The sequence below is a fragment of the Aythya fuligula genome, chromosome 3, assembly GCF_009819795.1.
Source record: "Aythya fuligula isolate bAytFul2 chromosome 3, bAytFul2.pri, whole genome shotgun sequence".
Lineage (NCBI taxonomy): Eukaryota > Metazoa > Chordata > Aves > Anseriformes > Anatidae > Aythya > Aythya fuligula.
Genome location: NC_045561.1, coordinates 88,693,550 through 88,705,747, shown reverse-complemented (window position 1 = coordinate 88,705,747; position 12,198 = coordinate 88,693,550). Strand labels below are relative to the sequence as shown.

The 12,198-nt window shown below is 35.2% G+C and overlaps 1 protein-coding gene across 4 annotated transcripts in view; it reads left to right on the top strand.

Moving 5' to 3' along the window:
• The window catches only part of ADGRB3 (adhesion G protein-coupled receptor B3), a 464,270-nt gene that overhangs the window by 419,799 nt on the left and 32,273 nt on the right, over positions 1-12,198 (top strand). For all 4 annotated transcript variants that reach the window (XM_032183547.1, XM_032183546.1, XM_032183544.1 and 1 more), the window contains 4 exons: positions 1,139-1,289; positions 1,863-1,932; positions 6,819-6,885; positions 9,145-9,230. In XM_032183547.1, the coding sequence (XP_032039438.1) occupies positions 1,139-1,289; positions 1,863-1,932; positions 6,819-6,885; positions 9,145-9,230 (374 nt within the window). The remainder of the gene's footprint in view (positions 1-1,138; positions 1,290-1,862; positions 1,933-6,818; positions 6,886-9,144; positions 9,231-12,198) is intronic.

The following is a 12,198-nucleotide window of genomic DNA, read 5'->3' as shown; positions in this document are numbered from 1 at the left end:
AAGCTAATTAAGAATGTAAAATGAACTAAAAACAAGTATAGTATTATATTTATTTAATCTTTTCCAACCTTTCATAGCTTGATTCAAGCCTGATTGAACAATTTTGCTGAACTGGAATTTTAGTAAAAAAAAAAATGCCTAGTCTAGTTAAATGCCTAGTTACATGCATTTAAGATAACTATCAAATATGTATGCTGCATAAAGAAATAATCATAGTATCCGTGGTTCTGAACAGGGTTCTTGCTTTGTTAATATTGGGTACACGTAAATTTTATTTCCTTTTTAACCTTGATGTGATTTTGATGCTTAAAATTTTGATGGGGATAGATGTAGTTTATTCTCAACATTACTGGTGTGGTTTTGGTGCAGGGGTACAATGTATACTGCATTTTATAGCCTGGAACTAGCATTTCAAGCAACACAATGAAGGGTGGATCATAATTTATTTCAAGAAAGAGGCAAGCTCATTTATATAAGTGACAATGTCAAGTTTAATTAAGGGCTATAGTGACAAAAGAGAGCTGACTGCATGCACTCAAAATACTTTTCAGATGACAAATGACTGACACCCATAAAAACAATATCCAGAGTAATTGGTAAGGTTATGATACTTATGACTAAAAAGATTTCAGACAGTATACTCCAGTAGGTTAACATTCTATCAAATTTAAATTCAAAACAGATAAATCAAACTTGCCCTATTTCCTAAAATTCAGATTTACAATCACAAACTTTCTTTATGGAGGAAAAGAAAATATAACTGGCAATTAGGGGCATTTGGATCCCCCCCTTTATTCAGCTCTATGAAGTTTTATAGTCAGTAACACTATGGCTTGATCTCCAAAGTGGCATTATGGCACTCCCTGGTCAAAATAAGGATGTAGAGAAAAATCTGTTTGCATGACTTATTTTGTGTTCTTCACCCTGCTCTGCACACTCAGTGTTTTTGAAAACAGTCCAGAATGCCTAATCCATATCAACATCTCTCTTTCTTCTCTCTTTGTGGCAACTACACCATAAAGGGGGAGCTGATGTTAAGGATAAAGGTCAGGATGATAGAATATGACAACTCTTTGAAATTAAAAGAGAAATGAGTGTCCCGAAGTATTCAGCACACGCTTTTCTTTGCTCCCTGCAGGGCATCTGCACCACAACCACCGCATTTTTACACTTCTTCTTCTTAGCTTCATTCTGTTGGGTATTGACAGAAGCGTGGCAGTCATACATGGCTGTTACTGGAAAAATTAGGACACGGCTCATAAGGAAACGTTTCCTGTGCCTTGGATGGGGTAAGTCTGTAAAATTCATTTATTCAGACTCGTTGGAATGAAACATTTAATGCAGTGGCAATGTCAAGAGTATTATAATTTTCCTCAGTGAACCTGAAAAAGTAGACAGCATGTAACTAAACAAAAAACTGGGTTAGGAGTCTTTCCACTTTAACTCTAGCTTCAATATAATCTCTTAGCTCAAGACATGCTAGTGCGTATTCTCTAATAAATATATTTTAACACCATTTTAGTGTACAAAACAGTGTAATATCAAGAAATAAAAATAAAATAACAAAAACACCTGCTGAATATTCATGAAGTCTCTTAGTATTTCACTTAAAGACATGTCAAAGGTACCAGTAATTTAGCTTCAATAAGGAGATACACCATGGGCAGAAAACACTGTCCTCTCTACCATTGCTTGAAAAAAACAAATCTTGTGATAACACTGTGCTTTTTCAAATGAATCATTCCATGTAAAAATGATCATTTTGCATTAGCTTGCACCGACATTTCTTTTCCAGGCAGAACAGCAATGTATTCTCACCCTCTAATGGTTTTTACTGTTTCATGGGTTTTCTTTTTTTTCAGGTTTACCAGCCTTAGTGGTTGCAATATCAATAGGCTTTACCAAGACGAAAGGATATGGAACAGCTCACTAGTAAGTCAATCTGAAATGGTAAATTAAATTTTTAATTAAAAAAGCTAACATACCCATCAGGAATTATATAGCATGGTCTGAAGACCCTACAGGTGTCCATTCACACTTGGAATTGCCCTAAGAGTCACTGAGTGATCTACAGAAGAACAAAAAGGAAACCATATGTTAGTCTTGGACTAAGCTCAGCAAAGCACCAGGGATGCTGGATTTCCTGTGAGCATTTGAAGCAGCAAGCCATCAAGAAACACTAAGGATTAGGTCCATTTAAATGCCCAACATTTATATAAATTCACCAAAGAGAACCTTAAATGTTAAGGTTAGCCTTTGCCAACCTCTAAACATGTCTATAACTGTACTGGCAAGAGTCTCTTTGGCACCCAGCTTTCTGTCCACCAGGTATGTTAACCACTACATAGGCTTTCATGCCCCTGAGCTGCTTAGAGCCAAAGCCCCACAGAAGTCTCAAAATAGGTCTCCCTTTCAACCCCTCTCTCCTGGAGTGTCTGATCCAGCCCATTTCCTGGACTGGGCAGTATATGAGAGATGGCAAGGACATCTCTGTACTTCATTTACATTTTATTCATATGGGTTCTATTTAACCACCTGACTGCTTACAGTGTATATTTAGCACCCTGGAAAATTCACTCCTTAGTTAACCTGCCCTTCCCTTGCCTCCTGCTGAAGGAGTTTGGCCTGAGTCTCCTTCCTGCCTGCAGAAGGCTCTAAGAACCAAGACATAATGTGTGTGAGGGTACATTCCCTTCAGTCTCTCTGTTTGCAGCTCTCCTCATGTAGCCTAGGAAATTAAGCATGCATCTGGACAGCAGGAGAGGAAATAAGACTCTGTAAGCTGCTAATGAGGGCATTCATCAGAGATGTGAATGAGCTAGGTCAAGTCCTTACTTCAATGAATACTAAATTATTCTCCTTTGCATCGTCACTGAGTGATCAGGATTCTCCCTCTCTGCCCTGTGTATCCCGCCTTCATGGCACATGGCAGATGAGGCTTCAAGCCCTTGCTCCATCTCCAGGTGGGTAAGGCTCCAAAAACAAATCTCTTCCTGAGTACTTGTTCTAACCACTGAGCTCTCTAGTTCTGAATTGTGACGTGTCTTCCATTTATTTCATGGGGATTAGCTTACCTAACTGTGGGACAACACTTATAGCTGGGAATCCTTAGTGATAAAAACATCTTAGACATCTTTGGGAGTTATATTGAGAACATGCTACTCTGGATTTTTCTTCTAGCCAATATGTGCTCATCTTGCTGTTTTGTTTTTGTTTTGTTGTTGCTGTTGTTGTTTTTTATTATTATTATTATTATTATTTCGTCCTTTAAAAAGGACTGGAGTACCTGATCAGCTCTGAGCCTTAACGAATGTTACAGTGTCCAGACCCCACTGGGGATGTAGCTCCATCCCTTGCAGGATCGATACCATTACATTTACTCTGCTGAAATTATTCATGTGTGACAATTTGCTTCAGTTAGTGTTGCTTCTTATTTCCTTCTTGGGATGATTGAATTTTTAAAAGATATACTTAAATATTCAGACAAAGCAACAAATCATTCATTAAGGGTAACCTGGAAAGAGAAACAGAGCAGGTCTGTACACATAGCAGACCCTCTCCTCTTATCCAAAATCAGCTGACACAATACTGTGGAACAAAAGCACAAGAGGAGGCACACAAGGGAAAAAATGAACCATAATGCAGCTCTTGTCTTATTTGCAACTACATTTTCTTGGCATTTAACATCACAATAATATAAAGAAAACTGGAAATGCAGAAAATGGAGTTTGCTCCTCCATCACCAGCTGACATGCTGTTCCACTCAAGAATTATGGCCTGTAACTGCTAGGCCATGTGAAAGCGGAGCCCCTGTGCTGTTTACCATAACTAAAGTACTTTTGTAAGTTTTTGAACTGCTTATGCTAATGTATATTTGGCCCATTTGACTGCATTCAGAAGCCAAACACACATACTGCCATCAGAAATGCATTCAATTATACACATTCTGCACCGTTCTGCCATCAGAAAGCATTCTGCTATTAAAAAAAAAAAAAAAAAAAAAAAAGGCGGAGAAAATTAAGAGTGAAAAGGAATTGATTCTAGTCCCATACATGGAGAGTTTGACTAGAAGGGAGGCCCAAGGGTCTTCAAAGCAGGTTTATAGGGTGGTACAGCTGATGAGCTTGGCCTGAATTATTCACACTTGATCCAGCTCTGTCATAACAGTGTGTAATTTCTCTCTTTTTCTTTCAACCCTAATTATTAGACAGTTATATTACTGTACATTCAAAATCACTTCAGTGATTTTTGAACACACTTGTACTGAAACAGGTACAGAAACTGAATAGATTCCCTAAAACTAATTTGGAAAAATAAAATAAAATAAAATCACATAGTAACAAACTTTTAGATATTTGAAAAAGGGTTGTGTAAAAGCTTAATTATTTTTTCCAACTATTTCTGTGGGGTTTATAAATATTGTTGCTTTTTTAATTTATAAATATTGTTGCTACCTCTCAGAGCTATGAAAGCACCACTACTGCAAGTTACAGTTACTAAATCTGTGAGACCTACTACATGCAGTTCTGTATACTAATAAGTAGTGCAGATAACTTTCAGGAAATTGTCATAACAGCAAAATTTAAAATTCTGCTATAGTCATGTTCTAAGAGAAGGAGCCATTCTCCTAGAGAGTATCAAACTACTCACAAAATATACAGGACACCGGAGCAAGTCTACCTCATCACTCAGCAGAATTTTATGACCATGCAGCATGGTTCCATAAAACTACCAGTAGATGCTCTTAATACGAATCAATTTATATGGCTTTTTGCTATGTGAAGAGCAGGGAGAAGGAATACAGAACAGGTGAATACAATAAAAACAACCATAAAGCACTGGGAAAAAAAAAAATCTATTAGAACAAAGAAAAAGAGAACAACAACAACAACAACAACAAAAAGGTCAAAGAGTTGGCAGCAATTGCCTTATAGTACAAGAAGACACCTGAAAATTCATCTTCAGAAATTCTTCAATGGGAAAGGTTGAGAACAAGTGCATTTCAGAGAGATCAATTGGTGGCTATTGAATATATTGCAAAAATCACATCAGACTGTTGAAAATCCAAATTGCTGAAAATTCAGATTGCATAGAGAAAAGAAAACTACCTCTACATTCTTTACCATCCTGATCCTAAATGGAAGTCACTCTACTGAACAGCTTTTTTAACTGAAGACATAGGGGAGGAAGGACACAAATGTCCCTTTGTGTTAAAGATATTCATGGTTGAAAACTTTTGGTTCTTTTAAATAAAATGGCAGACTTTTTTTTTTTCAATACAAGTAATTGAAATTATGGTTCAAATACAATATGTTAACAGTTTTTATGGACTGATGTTTCCATTCACAAAGAAACTTGAACATTTCAATTACGTGTTTTAGTTACACACAACGGTCATCTTCAATAATACTGGTAAGAAAAAGCAATATATTCCTCCTCAGAGGTCTGTGTTCTCAGTCTGTCATTGTAAATAACCTAGTGTTGTGGTTTTTTTTGTGTGTTTTTTTTTTTTTTTTAACAAAATAAAAAAGCATAAAATTTTGAAAGCATTTTTCTTTGACATCAGAAAAATTAATGGAATATTGCTGTTCTGATGTTGTGGTTGTTGCTTTTGAGGTGGGATGTAGACTAGCCTGCCATTTATTACCATTTTAATATTGAAACAGATATAAATTATTTACATCAGTTTATCATTTCAGAATTTAACACATTGATGCAGCTGGGTTCATGGAGCAAGCTTCACTACAATGGGGAACGGTTTTATTCTTTGCAGTTAAAATTCCAGCCATAACAGATCATTATGATGCGTTTGCATTTATTTTATATGGTTTTCAAAAGCACAAAAAGAATACTGGAAAATAAATAAGAAATGTATAGTTCTGATGTGAATGTTTCTGGATATCAAATCCAAGTAAATTATTTTAGTGCATATACTGGAGTTTTCTTATATATAGGTGTGATCATGCATTCAAATAAACATGAAGTTCTTTGAATGTGTAATCACTGAGAAAATAGCACAGCTGCATTTACTTCAGTGCATGATGCTCCTGATCTTCTGCAGATATGGAAAGCTTTACATCATAGTGTATCAAATATTTAGAATTTGATTCTGTAAGTACTCCATGTTTGGAAATCTGAGGGTTTTCAGTGAAAACCCTGATGCAGTATGACAAAGTCTGCAAGATTAGTAGCTCACCAGAAAATACAGTTTTCAGATACTTTAAAATATACATTTAAATTGTTTGCAAAATATTCCAGAGAATATAGAACAGTTAAACCATAGATAATGAATTTTCTTTAATGGGAATATTGTCCGTAAGACCTAGTCCTATTAGAACTTCCTAAATGACATAAGTGAAAATACATAGAACCATGTTTTTAATCAAGTTCTACTTTAGAGGTACCTGACTGTTCATTGTTTTATAGATAGAACTGTCAGGCATTATAAACTAGAAATGTTTTTAGATACCTACTGAGCAAGACCTCTTCAGATAACTCATTACATATGGTTAGAGTAGATTTAACAAAGATTTACAGATTTATTTTATATTGTGCTATATTTTAGATTTCAGCATATGTATAATTTGCATTAAAACTTTTGACCCATTAACAATTGGTAATGGAAATCACTTTTCAGTTGTCTCCATCATCATGTCAACCAAGTAATTCAATTCTTTTGTGTGTGTGTATGAATTTCTACATATAGGATTGAACATAAACCAGAATAATCTCATGCTGTAGTAATTATTAATGCTTTCATGGCAATACACTATACTTATTTTTAATTTGTGTTAGTTCTTCTCTAATGTTCTTTCCAGCTGTTGGCTGTCTCTTGAAGGAGGGCTACTTTATGCTTTCGTTGGACCTGCAGCTGCTGTTGTCTTGGTAAACATTAATATAATTTCCAATATTTTCATATGAAATGGTGGAATGTGCTATTTAAATTATAAAAGCTTAGCTATACCATAGAACTAAGATTTGCTGTAATTATTGAGCTTGGTTTAACATCCCTTCAGTATTTTGAATACATTATATACTTAATTGTACCACATCTTTATATCAGTTATCTCAGCATGCTTACACAGTAAGCTATGAAAGAATAATGTGCTAATTGGTGGCACACAAAACTTGTTACAGGTATCACTGAGTTATTATCAGTAGCATCTACACAGTTGTCACTGCCTTGTAAAGTTCAGTGACAGTCTTGATAGAGTGCTGCTTGGCAGCAAAGGCAACAGAATGAGTGGAACCAGCCAGCAAGTTCTCCATGGCTCCTGCTTTTCAAGGAAAAGAAAAAATCGTCATAGCTGAGAAATGTTACTCATTTGTGTATTAAACTTTTGCATTTCTGGAAATGCATTTATTAGTAAGATTCACTTTGTCTAATTTTAGACAGCTATAATATAGATTTCTACATATATGCTAGTTATTCCAGATGCATGTTGCTGTCAGTGGAGAAAAGTATGCACTTTTAGGGCTCAAATAATCAGATATATTTCAATTTAGAGTAAGATGAATTGCACCCATTATGTGCCACTGGCTATCAGTCATCTGCTCTGCAGTCTGTATGGATTTTGTAAAATAATTTGTTTCACATTTTCCCCTGAATTCTTGAAGGAGATTGCAGACTTTGAATCTAATTCTTCTTTCCCCTGCACCAATTTTATACTAGGATAGCTCTATCAATACCAGTTGTCTCTGATTTTCCCTTGCTAAAGGGAATCAGTCTGAGTAGTCATCAAAGATAAAGCCATTTAGCTCCAAAGATTATCCTGAAATGGATGTTTACTACTCCCATAGAGTTTGTCTCATCATTGCCTGGAGTCAAGCCAGGATCCTTTTGTACAACTCACAGTCCCTGTCATGATAGAGGAGCCAAGGATGTTTACAGAAAGCCAGGCATAATTTTCACATGGAACTGTATGTTCTCTTTGTAATTGGCAAGCTTTGTTCAGAGATGTTTGAAGTTCACAGTTGCAGTTTGCCCTACCATTAGCTAGTGACTGTGCAAGGAGCTGTTCTATGCAGCCACTTAAGCCTAAGTGTATGAAGCAAAGGAATTGTATGGCATCAGCTGGAAAATGTAAATGCTGAAAATAAAGTGATGATAAGAAAAGATGAAAAAGAGTTGGCAGGACAGACTGGCAACAATTAAAGATTTTGGCATAGATCTTGGAAAATCTGTTTGAAAGAAAAAAAGGATCACCGTTTTCTAATCAGAAAAATAAGAAACGTTTTTTCAATACACTGAAAACTTTGGTACTACCTCTTCACAAGGCCATGCAGAGTTAGTTTCATAGAGTTCAGTTCAATAATACAAATGGATAATAACAGTCATTAAGTTGTCCATTAAATGTCATTAGTATCTCCATAGATTGCCAAAGTCTGACTGCCAAAACACTTGGACTTTTTTTTTTAAGGTTAATTCCTCAACTGATGTATGTAGGCATAAAACCATGTACTTTAATGGGGATAAACAGACTTCCCTAAGGCATTAATTTGACCCCCACTCTCCACAACCCTTCCCCCCCCCAAAAAAAAAAAAAAAAAGAAAAAAAAAGAAAAAAAAGAAAAAAAAAAAAGGTGTATTTGGGGAGGACAACTGCAGTTAAACAAGGTTCAAGGCTGGCATTTTGGTGAATGAGACAGTGACTGATGTGCAGGAGGCTATGAAAAACCACAGGCTGGTTCTGCTTAAGTGAGGACACCCACACAGGCATTAAGTGCTTAAAAAGGAACATAGTCATGGCCATTTGTGTGCACTGACTAAGTCTGCCCAGTGCACTTAATTCAAATTCAATGCTATGTGATTTTCCTGGAATAGAATACATAATTGCAATTAAAACCAAGGAAATATTAAAGCTATATTACTCAAGTTTCTGGCCAGCAGACACATATGCATATAACTTGGTACCAGATATAATTTAAGATTCAAAAATAAGCCTATTGCAGTGTGCCAAAGTACGATCCATTTGAGAATATACATTTCTAGTGGGTTTGGGGATGGTGTCACATAATTTCTGACAGCATACTCAGAAATGTAACAAGATGCATATTTCAGGCTTGGAAAAGCCCTTTACTGATGCAACAGGATAGGTTATTTTCTTTCAGAAAAAGATCAACTGTTCATTTTCTGTTTGACAGGTCAACATGGTGATTGGCATTTTGGTATTTAATAAACTCGTTTCCAGAGATGGAATCCTAGACAAAAAGCTCAAACACAGAGCGGGGTAAGCAGAAATTGTGGGGTTATTTTAAAGCATATTCAAATCGTATCAATGGTTTCCAATTACAGACATTCACTGAAAATACATCTGATTGTGCTTTGAACCTTTATACCAGTATAATAGTGTCTAACAGATTCCATTCATCTCAAAAGTTACAGTTGCATTATCCTGAAGGAATGCAACTAAATAAACTAAACATAATAAAACACAAGTACAACAGTATTAAGTTAATAACAATGAGGATTAAACAAATCTAAGCAGAGATTTCACAAGAATGTCACATATTTAAAATTGGTGCAGTTAGAAAAATAGTTTTATGAACAGTGTGCAATGAAGGAACTGATTATTTTTCTATCTAGCTCTCAGATTTAATTACTGTGGTGGGAAATGTTATTTATTTGCGTAAACTGTTATAAAATATATTTTACAGCAATATAGCCCTTACTGAGGTCAATGCTATTCTGCCTCTCTTGACTCTGTGAAGAATTTGTCTATGTTCTGACATTTGTATCTACTCAGACATATGTTCTAATTTAGTAAAATAAAAATTGAAAGTTAAAAAAAAAAGTACTAAAAGCCAAAAATGGGGGGGGAGGGGAGGGGGTAAATGCAAATCCTGTGTTATCAATTATTTATTTGCATTTAAATTTAAATTCCTTTTTTATTATGAGAAAAAAAAAAAAAAGGTTTATAACAGTGGTGGTATTGAAAAATGTTTTTCAGTGGATGATTGATTCGACATGCTGCTGCAGCAAACCTAGATTCATCCCATATTGTAGAAAAATATTTTGCAATTTCATCATCACTTTCTTAATGCTTACAAAGTAAATTAAAAATTTGCATACTTATTTTTACAGCCATATTCTAGTACTGTCTTTTGGACCAGCTTGTAGACCAATGTCTGCATATCTAGCAATGATAAACAATGATATTTTCATTTTACTGTGTATGTAAAATGTGTTGGTAAAATTTTTAAAGGTTTGCTTTGAACTATTTCACCATTCCATTAACAGTACCATTCCTAATAAATTCAATTGATCGGTTGGATGAACAGACTTATGATAAATAGTTTGGCTGGTGATTTTAAATTAAATCATTCCGGTTTTAAGTTCTTTCACTGTCTTTCTGACAAATATGAACCAGAAGCTTTCATTTTGTTTCTTCTCTTTTCTTCATTTTTCTTTACAAAGTATTAATTTCTTAACCTTACTTTTGTCTACATTACTCCATCAATATCCTTAACTGTGTAATACCTCTGATGAAAGCTAGAATATTAGAAAACTAGCCAAATTATTTCAAGAGTAGTAGTAACTTAGTATTCTGCAAATTACATTCACAACTGTTCTAATTACAGTGATTTCAGGAGTCTGACCAGCTTCAGGTTTGTCTTTGTATATTTTCTAAGGATGTCTAAGCTTAGATTTAACTGAATTATTTTTTTCAGCAACTCAACTGTAGGCTATTGAAATCCATTTGTTTATAGCCTACTTTCTTGATGAAACAAATAACTTGCTTTAACAGTGTGCAACTTAGTTAAGATGTATTTTATTTTAAACTAAATGGATAAAGAACTAGAAACCATTGTCAGAAGCAATCCAGTTATGTGTAAGCATGTAGATGCCCTAATCAAGAAACAATCAACTCCGGTGACACTATGAGATGGTGGTTTGGCAACAGCATTGCTTGCTACTACTTGGCAGATGAAAAGTCTTGAGTCACTGTTTGGGGCATAGGAATTTTTGCAGCATTTGGTCTCCAGTAGTGGCATTACCACTCATTTCTCAAATATCTCTTGCCAGTCATGTTCAGGAAGGCAACTTTATTCTTTCTGGCAAATATTGGACTCACACTTGTCAAAAGTTCAGCTGTGGAAATAATTTATGTGGTGAATGGGGCAAAATATATTAATTCCATATGTTTTTGCTACCTTTATGAGTGTAGGGTGAATCAACAAATGAAAAAATATGGCATGTTTTCTTGATGGATATCAGTCATACTTCTGGAATAGGGAATAGTGTACATGTATGCTCGGACAAAAAGTTTGTATTTGGCTAACATATACATCAAGCTCAATTATTATTTGCAAGATCCAGAACAGATCTATAGAGGTAAAAAGAATAAACCAGTCCAATAACAGTGAAGTTTTGTGTAGCAAAGATGGAAAGTGTTTGCCCAAACTTAGCCTAGGCTTATTCATGGCATGTTTCTAGTTCAGTCATTAGCCTAGGGTAAACTGATGTGGAGCCACTGAGTTCTTTTCACATCCCACAATCAATTTGTACAAGGTCACGGCTCTGCACAGTTGTTTTTACAGAAAGTCATGGTTTCATTTAGTTTATCAAAATGGAAGCCACTGGAGTTCAATATTTGTTTTGGACAGTATGTTTGAAGTCAAGTGAATGTTGGGTTTGGCTATAAAAAGGGTGTTAATTTGATTGAAATAACTTGGAAAGAACCTGAAGTGTTACCTCTCTTCAACATGTTGACCATTTTCCAGCTGGGAATAGGTAAAGCATCTTTCCTGTCACGTCTCAGTCAGCTATGGTTATTCCTGGTTCTGACAGCAGAAAAAGAAGGAATAGCAAAAGTATTTATTTAGTCAACTCAGGAAGCTGAATGTGTGCTGTATGTAGAAGAAAATTTAAATTCCAGGTTTTGCCCTTTAACTCTTCTGACAGGTGCTGAGGTACAAATGTCCATACAAAATGCTTTGAGCTTAATGCTTGTGTACTGTGTTTTATTAAAATGCAAAACAGGTCACCCTTTTTTCAGTACCAACTGATATTTATTTCATCAGATTCCATACATTACAAGCCCTGTATTCAGACCTTCATACAGCATGAATAAAACCACTCCAGATGTTAGTGGGCCATTCAAATCACTAGTACAAATCTGACGATATAGTATGCCCATACTGATTTGATGCTTGAATATATTTTGCAAGTTTCTTTCCCTAATTGCTCTGTAATTT